The sequence below is a fragment of the Ambystoma mexicanum genome, chromosome 3q (assembly GCF_040938575.1).
Source record: "Ambystoma mexicanum isolate Mex_15411 chromosome 3q, UKY_AmexF1_1, whole genome shotgun sequence".
Classification (NCBI taxonomy): Eukaryota; Metazoa; Chordata; class Amphibia; order Caudata; family Ambystomatidae; genus Ambystoma; species Ambystoma mexicanum.
Window position 1 is genome coordinate 1,204,502,229 of NC_090926.1, and position 22,512 is coordinate 1,204,524,740.

Genomic DNA, 22,512 nt, shown 5'->3' on the forward strand with positions numbered 1-22,512 from the left:
GCCGACATCCACAGAACTGCTTAGTGAACCACCTAAGAAAATCTCAAATCGAAACTATAATAAAATCAAAGCAGGAGACTTAGAAGTATGTATGCAAGCTATCATGAATGAAAGACTCGCAGAAAAGTACACATTTTGAATCTCTCAACTGTTAGAAGGTATAAAACCTAGCACCCTTACTCAATGCATTAACCCTAATAAGGAATACTGCAAAAATGCACAAAAAGCATTTCAAAATAAAGTCCTACTAGCCCGTGAAAAAATTCAAAACTCACAAAATGCCACAAGGACACCTTTAAAACAAGGGATGGAAACCAACAAGGAAAAATCTGATCACATGCCAAGTTTTTGCTTTCAAGCAATAACAATGCAGATACCTTGCTTATGCTTGCAAATATCAGACCCACCACTTGTACTGGGGACCCCCTTCCATCTAGGATTATACTCAAGCACACCAGCATCTTTGCACCATTTTTCACACATTTCATAAATGCCTCCTTTTTCCTGCAAAATGTACCCATTTCTATAAAGGAAGAGGCAGTTACCCCTATTGTTAAAAAACCAGGGCACAGTGCAAAGGACCCTTCCAACTAACGTCCAATAACAAACACCCCTTTCTTATTACAGATTCTGGATAAGGCAGCTACAACCAACTACAGACACACTGTGAATCTGCCTCCGTGTTTCATCACAAACAATCTGGTTTCCATCAAAATCACGGAACAGAAAGCGCGTTATTAGATCTGCAGACGCAAATGCTAAGATGCGTGGATGAGGGTAAAACGGGACTTCTTATTTTATGGGATCTCTCTGCGGCGTTTGATCTGCTGATCACGCCAGACTATTGGAAACACTAGCGAATACTGGAAAATGTTCAAACCAAGCGGTGGAATGGATTCGCACCTTTCTATGCCAGAGAACATCTAAAATATGCTGGGGCACTGAGTGTTCAGACCCTATTGCCATCAAATATGGTGTACCACAGGGGCCTATTTCTCCTCCATCTTGTTTAATATCTACATAAGACTCATGTGTGATAAATTGGAAAGGATGGGTTTCCATTTCACTAACTATGCGATGACTTCCAACTTGTCATGGATCTTGTGACCACGCAAAAGACACAGTAACCGTCAACCACATCTATTTGACCATCCAGGAGTGGATGCTTGAAAACTGGATGTGCCTAAATAGTTCCAAGACAGAGCTCATGGTTTTTGGATCTAGTCAGGCCAGAAAAAGACTGGATCAAACCCATACAAGCTTTACGATGGACACCTCTGCCATTAAGATGATTGAAAAAGTGAAAACCGTAGGCACAATATTTGAGACTTCTCTCAACGCGGAGGCACACGTCAACTATGTGACAAAAAAATCACAATACCATCTTAGAATCTTAACACAGATCAATCCTTTGGTATCATGCAGAGATTGCAAAACTTTAGTTCGCGCCATAATCATGCCCCAGCTGGCAACACCCTACTAGGTGGAGCAAGTAAAAAGAACATCCAAAAGTTACAGACAATTCAAAACAACGCTGTTAGAATAATTTACAACGCAAATAGGAGGGTTCACATTTCACATTACAGACGGGAGCTTCATTGGCTGCCCGTAGAAAAACGAATCCAATTTAAGACGTTGGCTCTTACTCATGAATGTCTATATTGAGAGGCTCCACAATATCTAAAGCAAACACTAAGAAAATACTCTCCAAACAGGAATTTGCGCTCAAGTGCCACTCATCCTCTGACTACACCACATGTCAAAATAGCTAGAGGGTCAGGAAGATCTTTCCACTCCAATGCTGCAAGTTCCTGGAATAAACTTCCTGTATCTATGCGAGCAGAGGCAAATTACGCTGCTTTCAGAAAAAATCTGAAAACCACTCTGTTTGAATAAATCAGCTATTTAGCCTTCAAACAATTTATGTGGTATGTTTTGCGCCCTGATGCCTGCAGGCTATGGCGCTGTAGAAATAAACAAATAAAAAATAAAAATACTAAGAATTACCATCTTCAAGAAACTAAGAACTTTTCATTTATACAGAGAGTGGTGTTTAGAGCAACTTCATGAGCAAAACAAATGTTCTCATTTAAGCAACACCTTCCAGCTTTCAGAGGAGGCAACCAACTAAAGGGAGAGGGCAAAAGAGTGAATGCAGTAGCATGGGGAAGTAGTTCAGATAGAGGTATTAAATATTTGTATTGCTTGTTTTGTTTGTTTGGTTTATTGATTTATATGGTGCGCCAAACCCAGGGGTATCTGGGCCCATTTACAGGAATTGCAAGTATACTTTCAGCATAGGTTACAATATAGACCTTATTATTTACAATGAGATATAGATTTTTACAAATGAATAAGCTTAATATGATGCAGACAGATACATGAAGTACGGCAGAAGATACATAAGGCCTTATTTATTGTAGATCCAAGGCTGCTGGAAAGGACAAGTACCGGAAGACAGTGTGCCAGTGAAGCCAAAATCTGGAAGTTGTTACGCTCACCTGGTATCCACGGGGATGCCATTTAGCCCTGGTTGGTTGATTTGCACCTGGAACCCTCTTCCCGATCCCGGGTGGTGCCTTCGATAGAAGTCGGGCCTTATTGTAGTATTCGGCATGCTCTCCGCCCTGCCTTCTTTGCAGGGGTGCGTAGTCTCCAGTGTGCTTGGGCGACCGAGTTACTTCACTGGTGCGAGCCCATTCAAGTGTCTTTAAGATAGGTCTTACTGCAGCAGTCTTTGTATGATACTGTTCTTGCCTTTCTTTCTTTTGTGGTTAATGTCTTTCTTTCTCCCTAGGTGAGCGGGAGATTCGGTGTGTCGTGCTGGTTGGATTGAGCACCTGACGGTAATGGATGGCGCAAGAAGCGCACTGCAGTTCAGTAAGTAACGCGCTTTGCGACGTGCAGCTTTGCCTTGTATTTGCTAACCTGTGTTTCTTCTCTCCTTACAGGTCGCAATGGTCCTCTCCGATGGGCGTGGTATTCCGTAACGATGCCGGCCAAGTGGTGACCAGCCAGGTAAGGTTCTCGTGATGTTCATGGCTTATGCTATGAGTAAACCTTTTCTAATGTTGTCTTTCTCCCTCTCCTTTCAGGTTGTTTCGTTCCGGTGGGTATGCTGTGTCCAGAAGATGCAGTTTGCTGAATGGGCGACCGCAAGTAAGCAGAATCAGGGACGAGTGTCGGGCAGATACAGGATGGAGTTTGCAGGTAAGAGTCTATTAATGATGTTCTTTTTCTCCTCTGCAGGCTCGTTGCTCCGATGATTGCCGGTATCAAGGACACTGGTACCAGCAGGCTGCAGAATAACGTGAAGCATGTTCTGTTGCTTGGGTTTGGTTTAAATAGCCTCCCAGCAAAGTAGTCCAGGTAAAGTAGTCCCAGGCAACCACACCCAAAACACTATACTGCATAGTCTAGTGCTAGGGAACAAGACTATGTGAGTGCCTCCATGTTGACTGCAGGCCCAAGGAAAAGTAGTCCCATTCAAAGATATTCCTCAAACTGAATATGAGCCTGACTCCAAGAGAGTCTTGGAAGATGGTGCAAGGCCACCGAGGCCCTAATGGAACCCCGAACCCTGACCTTACCTGGCATGTGGACATGCCAGTGGGGGTTTTGGTTAAGGGTCGTGACCGAAGTTTGTTATTTTATCAACTTTCCCTTTCCCTCGTGAGCGTCAAGACTGCTGTTGTCACTAGAGAAGTCGACCACAGATCGGACAAATCCATAAGGGTTTTTGGGGTCAACATCAACCTCCGCAGGACTGGTAAACTAGGACCAGTAGCGACTCAGTGTGCCCCATCAGAGACCACAGGCCTCTCAGGGTTTGGGTTCCCCAACTGCACCCTATTACCTTTGTGAAGCAAAGTAATCATGCACTTTTAATTATGACTTCATTAGTTGGTGGCGGAATTACCCTGTGGGATATAGCTTGCTGCATGCCAATGGGTGCCGTAGAGAGGGCCCTCCTATGTTAGAAATACACTGACCCTAGCTCAGCTAAAAATATTCACTTAGTGTGAAGGGTCAGGGATGAAGACATATTTGGTCATGGCACCTGCCTGCCTCAGAAAAGGGACGGCAAGAGAGCCAAGACCAGATCTGTTTGGATACTTGAATGATGTTGAGAAATCTTGAGTGCAATTCACATTCAATTGTTTGCCCCGGAAGTTGAATGTGGCAACCACCAGTGATTGGGTGACCACCAGATGTTTGAAAGGATCCGCCTTCCTAATTGGTATGTGCACTTGCAAGTACCAATTTCCTATTACCTTGTCTCCCAAGCAAGCAATGGCATTTCTAACTTAAATAGCATCATGAAGGAGCTTTGGCGGCAAAGTCATACCAGGATCTGTGGACACCTTCCAAAGACATGAATCCGTGCTCCTTTCCCCTAACTCTGCGTTCAAAGCTGCTTTGAAAGCCTCAGAGATTGCCTGTTACCAGAAGAAGCCTCTCTGCGTATACCAGCATATATCAGACATACAGGGCCAAGAGTACTGGCAGCCTAAGAACTAGTATTGGGTAGAGCTCAAGGACTCTCGTTACATAATCTAGAACGTTCCAAGAGGTATTTGGACTCTATAGAGTACGGAAACCATTTGAACAATTACTGATGGCACCCAGCTGCACATTTAGGTACTGGAATTGGACTGGAACGAATAGAACAGCGGGACTGTACTCCAGCTGCAAGAGTAATTCTTTTCCTCTAGTGCAGTACCTTCTCCATCAGGGCCTGACAACCTCATGATTGCCGACAGCACTTCATCTAGGAATTACTGGAACTGCTTCTACTCTTGCTAGAAGCACCTTTGGGCATTCTGATTGGCTACCACAGGGCTATGTGACCAAATCACAAAAGTAAACAGAAATGCTATGTTTTAAGGTATTTCTTTGTTGCCACATCCTTCAGTTCCAGAGGACTCTGATCAGAACGTTAGGGTCCTGCAGCATAAACACATTTGCCAGCTCCCTGCAAGGCCAAGGAGCCTGCAGCAGGTTCCTGGGTCTACTGGAAGCCATCTTGGGCATTTGGATTGGCTCCCAGAAGGCCTCATGTGAAATACTGCCTCCTTACTCAATTTCCCCAGGGTATCCAGTTCGGGCGTCTGCTGTCAAGAGCCAAAAGCCGCAACGGGTGACTTCAGTGGGTGACATCCGGTGTGGGCAAGGAGGAGCCAGAAATGGCCAGGATCAAGAACCCCTTCCCCCACACAGGACATCTGAAGCCTGTCTTGTTCTGCAGACCATCATGGATGAAGGTCAGAGCCTCATCCCCCGTTGCCTGCTGCTCTACTCCTCATCAGCACTGATAGATAGAACCCCTCTGTTTCTGCCATCCTTCTGCATGTCCCCATCTGCACCCAAATCACCCTCCCACTACTCTTCACCTGAGAACTCCATGCACTCCCCCACATGATCCCCCCCCTACCCCCGCTCCTCTACCTTTGGGATAAATATGCCTGAAAAAAAGAGGGCACAATGTGTTAATCCGGCATGATCATATGCTAAAACTGTAGAAAATGGAAGAGTTCTAGACTATATTCATAAAAAGTTAAATTGGGAATAGATTAGGAGGTTAAAATAACACAATAACAGCTTGGAGAGCCAACATGGGAACTGAGAAACAATAACAAGAACAATGAAACCTGAACAGGTTTATGGCACACAATCAAACGCTATGAAGTTGTTCACTGGCCAGATAGTGAATATCCACCATGTGGTAATCAAGCTTTATTCCCTCCCACACCTCCTACCACAGTGACAATTCATCATGTGTTGATCAAGCTTTATTCCCTCCCCCACCTCCTACCACAGTGACTATCCACCATGTGCTGATCAAGCTTCACGCCCACCCCCTCCCCTGAGCTACCCTGGCTCGTAATGGCCCAGAAGCTGGGCGTTAATACAGGCTCATGTCCTTTGCGAGGACAGGCAACCGGGAACGCTGACGGGCTGTAAAGGTATTATCATGCCTGGGGCTGGCATTTTGTGTAGTGGCCTCGGCATGCCTATACAAGACCGAAAGCAGAAGTGTGGGGTGAGCCAGTTGCAGCGTGAGAAAGTTAAGAGGTGAAGGCAGTCCATGGAGCCGGAGAAGGAGCCATGTTTGGAGGACGAGAGGGGTTGAATGTGGGTGGTGGAGCGGAACATGGCAGCTAGAGGACGTGCTCACAGGAAGGCCCAGGGGAGGATTGTGGCAGGGTGGAAACTCTGGGCTATATCAGGAAATATAGCCCTGAGTTTCGCCAATGAGCTACTGCCCCGTCACTCCTTGGGGTACTAATTTAGTTTAAAGAACTGTTGGTTATTCATGAATCCCTTTACAATAAGAACCTTTCCAAAATAAAAAAAACAAAATCGATTGTAAGAATGTATGCCTTCTTAGGTCATGCAGGAAAGTTCTTCAAAAAACGGCCGCATACAACAAGCTGCCAGATGACCGTGGAAAGTGAGTTTTGCTGTTATTGTTTGGGATGGCCCTAAAAAATATCTTTTTGATTTATTTTGGTTTGTAGCGCTGCACTGGACAGAACCTGGATGTCCTTGTTGTTTTTATAGCTCTTTCCAAACAGAAAAAAGAGGCTTCTATGAATGAAGCATATGAAGAGGGTGTTGTTCAAGTCTCTCTGTATTGTGCATACTACAAACAGGGGCTGAATATCTTCAGGCTAAATTTCTCCCCTATACTCCATCTAGAGCACGCAGCTCACAAACGTCTCTGGCCAACCACATTTTCCCGGACAAAGCTCCCCTATGTTGGTGGACGTGCCTTCTCTGTGGCTGCATCAAAAGCTTGGAACCACCCACCCTACCCTTATAGTTGTTTTGGGGTGCATTGGTGTGAGCACTCCACTCCGGGGCACTGCACTTTTTCGCTCAGTTTATCAAGCAGCCTCCCTTCCGAGGGTTTCTCTTTCATTTTCAAGTCATCTGTGTTCAACGATGTTGAATGATTCAGCGGATCATTTGTTTACTACTAAATATAAAAAGCATACTTTACAGACTCTAAAATCATCATCCAGAACCACCAGATCATCCAACTCCTTAAGCCTGCTAGTGCCCAGATTCGCCTTAAAAAGAGCAGGAGGCGCTAGCTTCACTGTGCTAGCCTCCCAACTTTGGAACACCTTACCACTCAAAATGAAAACCACTGAGTCCTTCCCGATCTTTAGGAAACTGGTTATTGGCTGGCTACTGAACAAAGAGTAGCTTCTTCTCTCATCTCTAATATCTAACAGCCGCAACCATACCTGTATTATATGTAAATTTTTGTATTATGTAAATCTTTCTTTGTAAATTGATGTACCTTGTAAATGTTAATGCATATTTCATGACTGTAACCTTATCCTTAAGCGCCCTTCTACCCACGGTTCCGGAGCGCTCTACAAATAAATTAAATAAACAAACAAACAAACAAACAGACATACTGGATACAGCAGGTGGAGAGGATATTTGCTGAATTGCAATTCTGGTAATCTTCTTTATTAAATTATAATTTGTAGGTTTCCCAGAACCAGTCCTGAATGTAAAAGAAGCAAATACGCTGGTTGGTGTTGACGTTAATATCACGTGTACGTTGCCAGAGACGGACCCAAGCGAAGCACTGATAACCATCAAAGGCAGCACAACATTGAAGACATGTGAAGGGAGTTCTGAGATCACATGCAACTCCATCCTAAAGGCTCAAAAAGAAGATAATGCAATGAACATTGAATGTGAGGCCAGGCTGAGATCGCTGAACATCACAAAAAGCACATTTCTCACGCTAAACGTCACCTGTGAGTAAGAAGCCGGTAACCATTCATTGACGACCTTAGACTCCTTTCCCCCCGGTGGTCCTTTTTTCCTCTTTCTAAGAGTGCATTGTGCTGGGAATACAGACCAGGATCTTGAAGATACCATTGCTATTACCTGTTTTATGAGCTAAGGGCAGGCTTGCTCTTCAGATCTGCTTTCTGCCTACTTGTTTATTATGATGGTTTGTGACATTAGGGGCTGCTGGGGTTTTGAGATCTTTTTGTCGGTAGCCATGAGTATTAAAAACAGAAAATTCTTCTGAATGATTTCTTATGGCTTGTTGCCTGGTCCTAGAGGCCGGTTTCTGGCATGAATCACGTGATTGCCGTCACCAGAAGGGTGAACTGTGTAGCATACACGTTTATTTATTTTGTATCTATGTTTTGTAAAGAGTTTCAGGAACTTAACTGAAGTACATGTATGTATGGGTGAGTGACTGATTGGTCAGAACATTACAGTCAGTAGGGAGTTCTTGCATTTTTCTTTTTTTAGAAGAAGTACTAAATAGTCTGACTTATGGGAATGCCCTTGTCCCTTCTCCTCTAGTGATCTGCGACTGTAAATAATTCTTAATTCACCTCTCTCCCTTGCAGCCTCCACTGTCTTCTTTTAGTCTCAGATAGGCTGTAGAAATGACAGGGCATCTTTGCTTGGGTGCAGTGCCTTCTTAGTCTGCATATATTGCACTTCGCCACACCTCCCTTTGCTCGATATTCACCCGTTTATGCTCCTGCATTCTGGAGACAATGCCACATGTATCCTGGGCTCTGGTGTGCATCATTCCCTCCCTACGTATTCAATTAAATACACAGAGTCCTGCACCCATCTGCATTTGTGAGCCACTTTTCATATACCTGTGCTGCTCATTCATAGACAAATGGCCTTTGTTTATGCTCAGACCATCTTTTTGTAAGCCACGATGACTCTTTGAAGGAAAGACCAACTCCTTGACGACCTAGCTTGTATTCCTTGAAGGTCTGACCCACCGTTTTCAAAGAACTGACCCACTCATTGACCTACTGACCCCCTCAATGAAGATGTGACCCACTAAATAAAGACAAGAGTCATTCCCCACACATTATAGCCATATTCTGGTCATATACGACTTAACCTGCTTTTTGAAGAGACCCACCCAATCATTAAAAGCCCAACTCTATCATTGAAGCCCTCACTTCCTCATATAAAGCATAACCTGCTAATTCCAGACCTACCTATCAAAGACCTGACCTTCTCACTGAACCCTGGTCCTGCTCATTGGAGATCAAACCTGCTTGTTGAATATCAAACTCATTAACAGCCTCATCTACTCAATTAGAATTTTACCCATTCATTGAAGATATATCACCCTGAGAAAGAGCCACCCAAATATATACACATCTAGCCCACTTATTTTAGAAACAACTTATGAATAATAAATTCAGCCTGATCATTTATGAATAGTCTTGCCTATTCCTGGACTACGAATTGAGGACTTGGGCTACACTACAGAAACTTAGCATTGCTGAAAGTGTAATTGACACTAAAGGAAATATTGCCCATGTGCAAAAATATATATTCCTTTAATGCATTTTTGCATCAGGGCAAATGTTGCCCTAGTACTAGGGCAACGTTGCCTTGAAATAATATAAAATAGGGCAACAATGGTCCTAGTGCAAAACAAATAATAATTGCACTTGCACTGGTCCAAAGTTTCTCTAATACTGCTTTCGATCCACTCAATATATAGTTGGATCTATGTCTATGAAATATAAATAATCTGTATTTGAAAAGTTGATTTTCTCAACTAAACCAAATATATATATATATATATATATATATATATATATATATTTCTGAGGCTTGTGGAATCTGCTTAGATCACATGCTGTGCATAGGCCGACATCTAGTGGAAGCTGCGGAGTATTACAGTTTGTTTTTCGAAGTCGAAAAATGGCCGTCGACACAGGGCGTGCCAGTAATACTATCCCTAGTGTGACGTCCCCTGTACCCATGATCCCTCACGCGTCTAGGATCCCCAGATTGTTTTTTTCCGCCATTCTGGTCGGAAGCACTTCATCGGAGTTCCCTGGCTTTGCCATATTTTCACTCTAAACTAATTCTAATTTGCCCCGTTTGGCCAACCTTTCGTCGATCAACATCTCGACGCCGAACCGGGGAGGAGATCAAGGTCGAATACCCGACGGATTGAGCCTTGAGGCTTCCGCCTCGGCTCGGGCCTGGGCCGCTGGCCTCGGCCCTACAAGTAGGGAGAGTGGGGGTGGTACACTTCCACACTCGACACCTTATTACCTACACACACTTGCCCGCTGCCCACAGGCGCGTATGGAGGGTACGCCCTTTCAGTTTTGCCCCAAGTGTAATAAGAAATACCCTTGGGTAGATAAGCACGCTACGTTCAACCTTTGCCTACCCAGAGACCACCCCGAGACGGGTTGCAGGGCCTGTAATAGGTTTAAGGCCAAAACTCTTAAGGACCGCTCCACCAAGCGTTGGGCCCACCACGCCAAGCTAGCAGCTATGGAGGCGGAGGGTACCTTCAGCGACGGCAGCGACGCCGAACTTTCGGACGGCGAGGGCACCAAGGCGTCGAAGGACAGCCGAACGCACGTCCCCGGCCTCGGAAGGTCGTCCGTCCCGGCGACTATGGGGAAGTCCCCCGGCGACAAAAGCGTTACACATACACACGCTAAACACAAAAAATCCACCCGAGATTCGACGTCGTCGAAACCTCGGAAAGAGGCACAGAAGGAGCGGTCCGAAAGGACGTCCTCTGGGCGGTCCCGGTCGAGGTCGCCGCACGACGTCAGGCAAGCCTCCACACTTGCACAGAGTGCCTCGACCATTAATATCCCGGAAGATCAATCGTCCGGAGACGAACACGACTTCCACCCCCAGCCTGCACCCCAGGAAAAGGGTACATCACTTGGGAGTAAAGAGGGGCCAGTTTCGAAGGCTAGTTCGAAAGACAGGGATTCCACCTCCGATCCTCGGCGCCAGGCGTCGAAAGATAAGGGAAAGGGGAAACACACTTCCACCCACGGGGAAGGGGGTAAACAGCAAAGGAAACAACCCTTGCAGTCCTCCACTACAAAAGAACTGACCAAGTCTTCTCAGGGCCAATCCATAGAAAGTCCCAGCAAGGTCACCCCAAGCTCAAAACTCTGGTCATGCGAGGACATTGACAGAGTAATGTCAAGGATGTCTTCCTTGGCGAATTTTTTCGAAAGACACCCTGAACAACTCCTAGCTTTAAACCCTCAGGAAGATTCTCCCTCAGGGTCAGGGGACCCTATCCCCTCAAACAAAAGACCCCGGGTCGAGACACCATTTAGGCCTTTAGACCCCATCGAGGTCCAACCCTATTCTTACCTCTTCCCTACAGACCAAGGAAACTCTTCCCTGATAGAAGGTCAGGAAATTGACACGCCAGAAGATCCTGCAGGATCAGATTATTACGGCGAAGACGAAGACGAGGATGAGCCAGAAAATAGCCCAGATATTTTCAGAATGGACTCACCAGTCGAAAGGGAAGCCCCAGTGTCTGACTCCCCAATAGATAATCAGCCCCTCCTGAATGAACTGCTCTTTCGGGCAGCTAACCACTTCCACATAGACACACAAGGTGTCCAGGAAGAAAGGGACTTTGCGGAAGAACTAATAGGGGAAAGGAAGCCAGTAGCCCAGACCATTCCCATCCTAAAATCTGTTCAACGCAGAATAGCACCATCCCTTGTCAACCCAAACCTGACAAGACCTGTAAATCCGAGAGTGGAGAAGCTGTTTAAAGCAGCCCAGTCGGACCCCCTATATATTAGAGGTCAACTTAAGCCAGACTCTCTAGTAGTAACCAACACCCGCAAAAGAGCTGGTACACCATTATCTTCCTCTGAGGCTCCCCCCGACAAAGAAAGTAAAAAACTTTATGGTTTTGGCAGGAAAGTAGCTTCCACGGCAGCCTACCAAGCCAGAATCGCGAATTCCACCACACTGTTGGCTAGCTACAACTGTCACCAGTGGGAAGAAGTGGCAGCACTAATAGACTCTGCTCCCGAACCCCTTAAAAGCCAGCTAGCTCGCATTTGTGCGGAAGGAAGGAACGTGTCAGGCTGCACTGTAAAAGCAACTCTGGACGCCGCTGACAATGCGGGTAGACTTATAGCAGAGGGGACTGTCATCAAAAGGCATGCTTGGTTGAGGCAGTCGGGATTCAAAGCAGAAACACAAGCTGCGCTCTTAGACAAACCAGTGGAAAGTGATCTCCTGTTTGGGAAGGCAGTCGAGGACGCTCTAAAAAACGCTAAGGAAGAATTCGAAACCCTCAAATCCCTTGGCCAGTTAACTACCAAACCACCTAACCAAAGAGGGAATGGCAATTTTCGTCGCCCCCGCGGCCAAAATTCCAATAGATGAAATAGCTACTCCCACACCCAGGGTACACAGTGGAACACCAGCTCACAACAGTCTACCCAGGCGTATGGTAGGGGTAGTAAAAGAGGACGTGGTAGAGGCAGAGGCAGCCCCAGTAAAGGAGGAGGCACGCCTCCACCAAAGCAGTGACGCTCAGTTCAGGGTCCCTTCCCATGCAACCCCAGTAGGGGGACGAATATCAAGTTTCACCCAGGCATGGGAAGGGATAACATCCGACAGATGGGTGCTGTCAACAGTATCCAATGGGTACTGCATAGAACTACTGCAACGTCCCCTAAACCATCCTCCAAGACAAAAAGTCCACTCTTTACAACATCAGAAGATCCTCCTCGAGGAGATCGCCATTCTGCTAGAAAAGGACGCGATAGAACTCGTCCCGGGACACCAGGTAAACAAGGGTATCTAATCTTACTTCCTTGTGCCAAAGAAAGATTTAACAATGCGTCCAGTTTTGGACTTACGGCCTGCCAACAAGTATGTCAAGCCCCAAAAATTCCGTATGACCACACTACAAGAGGTAATCCCACTCCTAAAAAAGGGGGATTACATGGCAACCTTGGATATGAAAGATGCCTATTTTCATATTTCCATGCTCCCGGCGCACAGAAAATACTTGCGCTTCAAGGTGGACAGTCGCCACTACCAATTCAAGGTACTGCCCTTCGGGATAGCTTCTGCACCAAGGGTATTCACCAAGGTACTGGCGGTGGCAGCTGCACACCTACGCAGGGAGGCAATCCCAGTGTACCCTTATCTGGACGACTGGCTCATAACGGGGGAAACCCCAGGAATCTGCAGGTCAAACATTCAGAGGACCATCGACCTCCTCCACGAATTAGGCTTCTCCATCAACGAGAAAAAGTCAAGTCTGGTGCCAAGCACCTCAAAACAGTTTCTAGGAGCTATCCTAGATACTCAGAAAGGATTGACCTTCCCTTCGGAAGAAAGAATTCGGAACATACTTCTGCAAATTCCGCATTATCAGTCAGGTCAACAGATAACAGTACGCAAAGCTATGCGGTTACTCGGCATGATGGCGTCATGCATTTACCTGGTCCCCCACGCGCGTCTGCGCATGCGTCCCATGCAGGAATGGTTGGCGAAACAGTGGTCTCAGGCAAGTGGTCAGTGGGACGATCTAGTGGTCGTTTCGCCAACATTCGTACAGAACCTACACTGGTGGACAAGAGAGAATCTCGCAAAGGGGAAACCCTTTTACGATCCCGAAGTACAGGCAGTGGTGACGACAGATGCATGCCTGACGGGGTGGGGAGCTCACCATCTCCACCACACAGCTCAGGGTCTCTGGTCTCACTCAGTAGCCAAGAACCACATCAATCTGCTAGAGCTTCTGGCAGTATTCCGAGCGCTGCAGGCGTTCGAGCCCCATCTACTAAACTTGTCGGTGCAGATCAGGACGGACAGCACGACAGCCATGTTCTATCTGAACAAGCAAGGAGGGACTCGTTCGCCAAATCTGTCCAAGCTTGCCCAGAAAATATGGATATGGGCACTCAGACGGAACATCTTCCTGTCATCGCAACATGTTCCAGGGGAGCTCAATTCCCTAGCGGATGCTCTAAGCAGAGACTCCCTCCCAGAAGAACACGAATGGGTCCTTCACAAAGACGTAGTAGAAGATCTCTTCTCTCAGTGGGGTTTCCCCACTATAGACCTATTCGCCACAAGCGAAAACAAACAATGCCCAGGATTTGCATCCAGGTTCCCACAACCGGACTCCCAGGGGAATGCCCTGTGGATGAACTGGTCAGGGATGTTTGCGTACGCCTTCCCACCAACTCCTCTCATCAGGAAGGTGGTGTACAAGATGAACAAGGAATCGATGACGCTCATCCTAGTTGCTCCCATGTGGGCGAGACAACCATGGTTTCCACACCTACGCAGGATGGCGGTATGCGAGCCCATCAGACTCCCAGCCTGGTACAACCTTCTGTCCCAGCAACAAGGTCAAACAGTGCATCAGGAACCCAACTCTATGAACCTAGCAGCATGGCTCCTGAAGTCATAGAGTTTGGACATCTCAAATTACCACAGAGGTGTATGGACATTCTAAAAGAGTCCAGGAAACCAAATACAAGGCACTGTTACTTTGACAAGTGGAAAAGATTCGTTATCTGGTGCCAGAGTAAACAAATCAACCCGGTTGATTGCACTCCTTCCAACGTTGTAACATACATGCTCCACCTGCTGGATGCAGGGTTGCTTTTTAACTCTCTGAAAGTACACCTGGCAGCCCTCTCAGCCTACACCACATCCCATAACAAGGTTTCGTGGTGGAAAGTACCAGTGGTTAAAGCCTTCATGGAAGGAGTAAAGAGACTTCACCCTCCTATCTCGAACCCACCGCCAGGATGGGATCTCAATGTGGTGCTATCTAAGCTCATGGGGCCCCCCTTCGAACCCATGCATAAAAGTAGTCTCAAACACCTGACTTATAAAACGGCCTTCTTAGTAGCCATTACCTCCATAAGAAGGGTCAGTGAAATTCAGGCTCTGTCAGTGCAAGATCCTTTCTTTACTATCCACAAGGACAAACTGGTTTTACGCACACACCCTAGATTCTCACCAAAATTCATATCCAAGTTCCATGTAAACCAGTCCATCGAGCTTCCGGCTTTCTTCCAAAACCCACAAAGCTCAGCTGAGGTGAAACTACACACCCTAGATGTGCGTAGGGCGGTCTTATACTATGTAAATAAAACCAGACCGCTAAGGAAAACAGATCAACTGTTTGTCTCCGTAGCTACAGGCAGAGAGGGGGATCGCGTCTCTAAGGGCGCTATCTCAAAGTGGATTATCAACTGTATACAGCTGTGTTACTCTCTTTCTGAAAAAACTCTGCCTTTTACGCCAAGGGCCCACTCTACCAGAGGCATTGGGGCCACTCTGGCTTTCATTGCAAATGTTCCCCTTGACACCATTTGCAAAGCAGCTACTTGGAGCTCTATTCACACTTTTACTCAGCATTACTGCATTGACACTCATTCCAAGGCAGATACACAAGTGGGACAAGCGGTTCTAAGACACCTGTTTGCTCATAACCCTTCTCACATCCCACCTCCTTCTTCTGGTACTGCTCGCTAATCTATGCACAGCATGTGATCTAAGCAGATTCCACAAGCCTCAGAAGGGATACATTACTCACCGTAATCGTATTTCTGATGCTTGTATCTGCTTAGATTCACATGCGACCCACCCTTCCTCCCCTCCGAGAGAAGGCGCATGGTTGCTTGTAGTCTTACCTTTCTGTCTATCTGCTTGGACTATCTGTACTCACGCTACTCCTCATGCTACCTCATGTCAGGAAAAACACAATCTGGGGATCCTAGACGCGTGAGGGATCATGGGTACAGGGGACGTCACACTAGGGATAGTATTACTGGCACGCCCTGTGTCGACGCCCATTTTTCGACTTCGAAAAACAAACTGTAATACTCCGCAGCTTCCACTAGATGTCGGCCTATGCACAGCATGTGAATCTAAGCAGATACAAGCATCAGAAATACGATTACGGTGAGTAATGTATCCCATATATATATATATATATATATATATATATATATATATATATATATATATATATATATATATATATATATATATATATATATATATATAGTTGAATCACTATTTGAAGACCTAATGTACATTCTCAATATTTGTTCTACTCAGTAAACTCTCAACCAACATATTAAAGAGGGAGATCACTCGTGTAAAATATGTCCACTTAACAAAGACCTCTACTTCTCATTGAACAAACAGTCCTTTCATTAAAGACAATGCGCACTAACTTGGACCCTGGCCTACGCATTGAAGACATCATTCATATTTGAACACCTGGCCCACTCAGGGAATACCTGTTCAAGTAATTGAGCCCATTGTTCTTTCATCGAAGAAGCACTGTTTACATCAAAGACACAGTCACCCGCTACTTGAAGTCGTGCCTCACTGAATAAATACTTTAGTCACTTCTTGATGACCTGATCCACTCATGAATAGATGATCCAGACCTTGAAAACCTGACTCATTCATTGAAGGGCTGACTCACTCACTGAAGACCTCACTTATTCATGTAAAATATGACCCATTTCCTTAAGGTGCCACCTGCTCCTTGGTGAACCATTACAGATCTTGGAGAATTCTCCCACTTCTTGAGGCCTTTTCCACATTTGGAAACCCCTCCCACTCAGTGAATGAAGAACCCTTTCAATAATGAAGAGCTAATCAAGTCATTATTGAGGAGTTGGCTAAGAGGAGAGGAAGGAAAATGAGAGAAATGGTGCGAGAAACATAGATGGCGGGACAGTGGTTAAAAAAAAGAAGACAAAATAATGGCAGAAATAATGAACTAGATGAGACACTACAAGACAATAGGATTGAAACATAATAAAACAGAATTACAATTGTAGTGAATATTTATATTAGCCATAGAAGCCGCAGGGGTAGGATGATTCACAGTGATGAGGTGCCCAGAAGTCCAACTTAATAGTCCCTCATGAAATTAGGGCTATTAAGGAGTTCTTATGGAGCCCTAAACAACCCCTAAACAACATGCACTGAACCAGGCAAGAAACAGGCCAATGAAGACGAAGCTAGCGCATGAATGGCGGAAGGAAGTGTGTGCCAGCGGTCATCCGGTGGATGCGTATGGCGTCATTGAGGAGCTGAGGGACATGGAAGGGTGTGCCAAGTCGGCCATTTGTCGCAGCTGTGCTCCGAGGGAGCATTCTGGTTAGCCCTGTTAGTAAGGAAAGAGAAGTTTGAGAAGCCTCTAGGGTATAGTGCACAGAATGTGCTCTGAATTCTCGTTCCTGGTTGTTTACACCAATCAGAACTTTCCATTCAGTGTGCTAATCATGAATATGGAGCGAGCCAACATCAGGACTCTGCTGTGTCGCAGGTTTTCCCATCTATGACTCTTTGAGTACCCTCCCTTGGACCCAACTAGCAACCTGACTGCATCTCTTTTTTGATCATTTCTAGATGGACCTGAATTCAGTCTCTCCTTGTGTCCGATCACTCGGACATGGCTGGAAGGTGCTACAGCCACGTTCTCCTGCAAAGCCGATGGAAACCCAGGCCCATATGTTCAATGCACAAAGGACGGTGGAGCCAATGTTATCGGCGATTGGCCCGGAATCATGAAAAATCAATCTGGTGTATATCAGTGCCTTGCTCGCAATTACTATGGCAGCAGTAACTGGAACGTAACAGTGGACGTTGAATGTAAGTTACACACATATTATCAACCATGACACAAGCTGTAACAAGTGGTGATAGAGGCATGCAGGCTATCAACCTCTCTTCCAACATTACTATTCGTCCACACAACATTCCATCCTGTGTGTGTCCTGTGTTGAGGTGCACCAGACCGGGGGATCAAATAATTAGTTTGCTCCCAGTTCAAGAATGTGTCTTCAAATGAAAGCAGGGAAGGTTGGAGCAGAAGCGTAACTAGTTGCAATCAAACATTCTGGGTTAAGTAGATGGTTAATGGGTCCCACTGCTGTTTATGACACCTACTGGATGCAGTTATGCAGCGGTTCCCTATAGTGGCTGTGGAGGTTGGTTAGCTCACTAGATTAGTGCCGCATTTGCAGTCAGCTGTGTGCAACCTATATCTCAGATTTGAATCCCAGTAGGTTGGACTCAGCTTTTTAATCTTTCTGTGGTCAGAACATAAATGAGCAAATATGCTTGGTATCACCACCTAAGCCCAGAGAGCTACTGTAGGGTGATACACGACTACTGACCATATTTCAGGCATTTTCTGACTCTTATAATATCTGGATTTGTGCATAAGCTTATGGGTGCAAGAATGATCACCGAGGAATAAAGGTTCCTGCAAACTGATTGGGGCTTTCTGTGGTGGGATTGGTTTATCAATTTCAGGATATAGTTAGTAATCCTCTGTTCTCTGTCTTCCTGCTCTCCCTCCTTCCCAACTGGTTGGGATCGCCTGCATCCACAGGCGGGTCGGATAAAGCCGGCTTCCGAAGATAAAGCAGCCCCTTTGAAGAACTTTATTGAAGTTATAGGACTTGTTTAAGCGCCTACGCCCAGGCGCGCGCTAGTCTCACCCTTCACCCTCACGTTATCAACCGCCACGCCCAGTACCTGTGTTTCCGCCTACTGGCCGGTCTGTGACAACCCATTTTTTGGGGCGTTACTTTTTGCTGTACACTCCCTTTTTTTGTGTAAATTAGTCTTTTTTATTAGATTTGATCAGGGTCTTAAAGTATTTAAACAAGACAAAATGAGGGACTTGCTCTCTCAACAATAAGATTGACAACATTTTGTACTACACCCCTGGCTACCCCCCCACCCCTCGTGGTAGGCAGCTGGAAGATTGAACCGTGCTCCCAAGTAATAGTCCTTGGCCGAGTGAGCTGAAACTGTGCTGTCCTTGCCACTGTGGGGCTCCTTTCCCATACTTTATATAATCAGGCAGGGTCGGTTCCCCTCTCCAGGTCATAGGCCCCCCACTCCCTTTTTTTAATTGCATTGGCACATTTTTAGAATTGGTTGGTGCATCAGTGCTGGTGCTGACGGTTCTCGATCAGTATTTATTCTGCAACACTTTAAAGGGTAAAGGGGCGGGACAAAAACAGGTTAATTTGGTGTGCATGTTATGTCACTCATTATTGTTTTATGATTTTTAGATGAGCCAAAATTCATAGACTCCCTCTGCCTGGGCTCTCTGGCTTGGTTGGAAGGCACCAGGGCCACATTCTCTTGTGAGGCCGATGGAAATCCAACACCACATATCGAGTGCGCCAAAGACGGAGGCCCCAACGCGATCGGACATTGGCCTAACATCACTCGACAAGACTCTGGAACCTACCTGTGTAAAGCGAGCAACAAGCATGGGACTTCAGTGAAGAATGTGGAAGTCACTGTTGAATGTAAGTCCGCTACCAGACTGCTACCACACAACAGGACTCTTGAGCCGTGTTTCTACTGTTTGCATCCCTTCTGGAGGTCTGTAGGTTTGTGTTGGTGAAATGGTCTATCTGCCTGTCTCTCTGGGTGTGTTGTGTTAGTACACTCCTCAGCCTACACTCCGTACCCCGGAGCAACCAGCATCTCCCAGATTGGAGCAGGCCTGCCACTTAGAGTAGCAAGACCCTCAGTACACTCACCTTCTGGTGCACTCCTCAGGTGGTACCTCCTTACATATCCTGCTTAGTTAATTCTTTATTAATAAAAATTTGATATATGGGAATTCAATATAAGAAGTTCGATATAAACACTGTATACCCAAGCTTCTTGGCCCTTACATTTTTGCAATTTTACTTCTCTAGTCAGCAATGTGCCGCCCACCAAAGATGGTGGCTTTGTCAGGTAGGAGCGATCCTGCATGGTGGCAGGCTGGCTTTGAGGGTGTTATGTGGTCGAACTTGTGAGGAGGTGGGCTGCGGTGTGGAGGATGCTTTGTGTTAAGAGGTTCTTTCAGAACCACTGCTAGTGTAGGGTTATAGAATGCCAAAGTTAGTGGACCCACAATGGTTTGACAAAAAAGTCTTATCTTATCTCTCTCATGGTAACGAGGATGAGCAGTTAGGCTGTCACTTAATAGATCAGTGGTTCAGTACAATTAACACACCAGAGCAGGACAGGCATTAGAATGTCTACAAAGGTAAAGAAAACAACACTTATCTTTATTAACAACACATATGTGTGAGACAAGAGACACTACAAGGTAAGAAATCAATCACAGTTAGGTGGCCCAGTACATCTTTGAACTCACATGGTTGAGTATCACCTCAAATACTAAATGGAACCATAGCCTAGAGTGGAGGGAAAACTAGAAGGAAAACATGTAAATACACAATCACCTTATACCAGACTAAGAGATCCATTGTTCCTCTAGTAATATGCTCCAGGTAAGTACACCAGGACTGGGCTACTTTGGATTGGCTACTTAGAAAGTGCTTTAGATTTCCTTGTAGGGTTATATCGGGTTCAAGGCAATAGTCAACGCTTTCTATAGTGAACCTTGATAATATAGAACATTTAGCTTTCCTATGAAGGGAAGGGAAGGGGCAGCTACCCATTCCAAAGCTCCAGGGGCACCCTGCGAGATAAACCTACAGGCTACACCACCAAAGGTCAGGAGCTTTTATCTGCAAGAGTGGGCTTTACGCTCAGGCCCAAGCATTGCAATGTCCCATAACTCTGATATGCAAAAACCAGTACCCCTAGAGGAGGTTTTCAGGACACTTACTCAAGCCATTGTTTCCATTGCAGGATGTCCAGCAGTTGCCGGTGCCGTGATCTCTGCATGCGTCACGTTTTTTAGTTAGTGGTTCCCCTAGATTCTTGGATGGTCTATGAGTATCTTCTGGACTGAGGGGCTTGAAGGATGACTGCAGTACCTTCCATTGCATTGGGGACCCACTGGAAACTGGAGGTTCAGTGGTTAGTTGCATGGAGCAGGCGCAAGCTTATCAGGCAGGCAGGAAGCAGGACCAGGGAGCTCTGGCTGCAGGAAGACTCCCCTCTTGGAAAAAGGGCAGTAGAATAATGAGCTTCCAGTCCCACAACAAAGATCCCTCGGAAGTTTCAAGCCACAAAGCCAGAAGAGACGAGTGCAAAGTATTAGCCCTCCTTCCTGAAGGTGCAAGCTGAATGCAGAGATCCAGAAGGCAGCGACAGCAAAGAAGGACTTCAGACTAATTGTTCTCACTAATCCAATAGAGACGGACATCAGTGACCGGTCTCTAGAGCTTCATATGGGCAGCGGCTTGGCTTGGCCAGTGTAGGTTCCAGCACCAGTCCACTGGAATCCCTCTGCAGTTGCTTCTTCCTTCGAAGCTTGGCTCTGGTGGTCAACTGATGAATCGCTCCAGATCGTCTCTTAATATCCAGGATTCAGGGCTGGACATGACCTTAGCACACCAATGCAAAGACCTATAATACTGGAGCAGGGGGTAGATATTCACTGGTGGACAACCAGAAGCCCCAGCAAGTACCAAGCAACTGGGATCTTACATGGCTGGATGTGTAATCTGCCCTGGCAGACCCTCCAGTTCCAGCCGGTGCCGCCTGTGAAGTTCATGACCATATATGGCATTTTTCCGACAGTCGAAAGGAGGCAGAATCTCAAATGTCAGAATGTCATTTCCTGTGCTATTAACCCTAGAGACAAGTGCCTCTTGCTCTGTTCCAGGTCAGAATAGTGGAACTTGATAACCCTATACTGTAACATCCAGCACTCGGCCACCTTGGTCATTTTGGAAAGTACTATGCCAGACAGTGGTTTGAAATCGAAAGTAACCCACTCTCGGGAGGTTTCCATGTTGAAAATAGGGCTACTTAACACACGCTCGTTGAACAAGCATGCACAAAGTGTCCACAATCTCATTCTAGAAAGGGACTTGGACATTATGTGCATCACGGAAACGTGGCTCAGAGATCCCATTGGTCCAACTGGCATCAATGCCACGCCAGAGGATATATCCTATATAACAAAAATAGAGAGTTGGGGCATGGCGGCGGTGTAGCAGTTATAGCAAAAGATGCGTTGCATCTCTTCAAAGCCAATTTTGACTGCATTGGATGCGATACCATGCAACTAAAGCTGACCCACACACCCAACAACTGCTTGAACAATATTGTGGTTTACAGACCCACCTCCCTGATCTCCGATTTTGAGAGTGAATTAGGTTTGCAGCTAAGTAAGCTGGTCTCTGATAACTCATCCTCCCTGTTAGTAGGGGACATGAACAGATGGAGAGGAAACCCTGAGGACAAAGAGGCCATTGCCTTGGAAAATGCCTTGCATAATCTGGCCTTTCAAATAGTAAATAAGGAACCCACCACACCACAGGGGAACCAGTTAGACTGGGTCTGTACCAATAATTTACTCTCCTCTCAGATAAAGACGGAGCCATGTATTTGGTCGGACCACAGTTTGGTGACTTTGGAAATAACTTTAATCTCCCCAATCAAGCTGTTAGAGAACCCACATGTGAAAGTCACAAACAGAAACTTTAAAAGAATCGGACCTGAACAGTTAAAACCGTGCCTGCTCCAGATTCGGGAATCTTTTTCAGTAGATGATGACTGTGAACAAATGTTAGCTAAATATACCAAATCTATGCAAGAGATGATCGACAAATATGCACCTCTTAAAAACAAGCTGGTAAGGGAAAACAGCTGCAAAGCGAAATGGTATAATGAACACACAAACGCCCTCAAACAGCTTAAACGCGCCAAAGAACGTATATGGGATAAGACCCATTCTCAGGCGGACAG

The 22,512-nt window shown here is 45.9% G+C and overlaps 1 protein-coding gene across 4 annotated transcripts in view; it reads left to right on the forward strand.

Moving 5' to 3' along the window:
* LOC138447752 (intercellular adhesion molecule 5-like) overlaps positions 1 to 22,512 on the forward strand; it is a 353,302-nt gene that overhangs the window by 183,811 nt on the left and 146,979 nt on the right. For all 4 annotated transcript variants that reach the window (XM_069604069.1, XM_069604070.1, XM_069604067.1 and 1 more), the window contains 3 exons: positions 7,509 to 7,784; positions 17,236 to 17,478; positions 18,915 to 19,157. In XM_069604069.1, the coding sequence (XP_069460170.1) occupies positions 7,509 to 7,784; positions 17,236 to 17,478; positions 18,915 to 19,157 (762 nt within the window). The remainder of the gene's footprint in view (positions 1 to 7,508; positions 7,785 to 17,235; positions 17,479 to 18,914; positions 19,158 to 22,512) is intronic.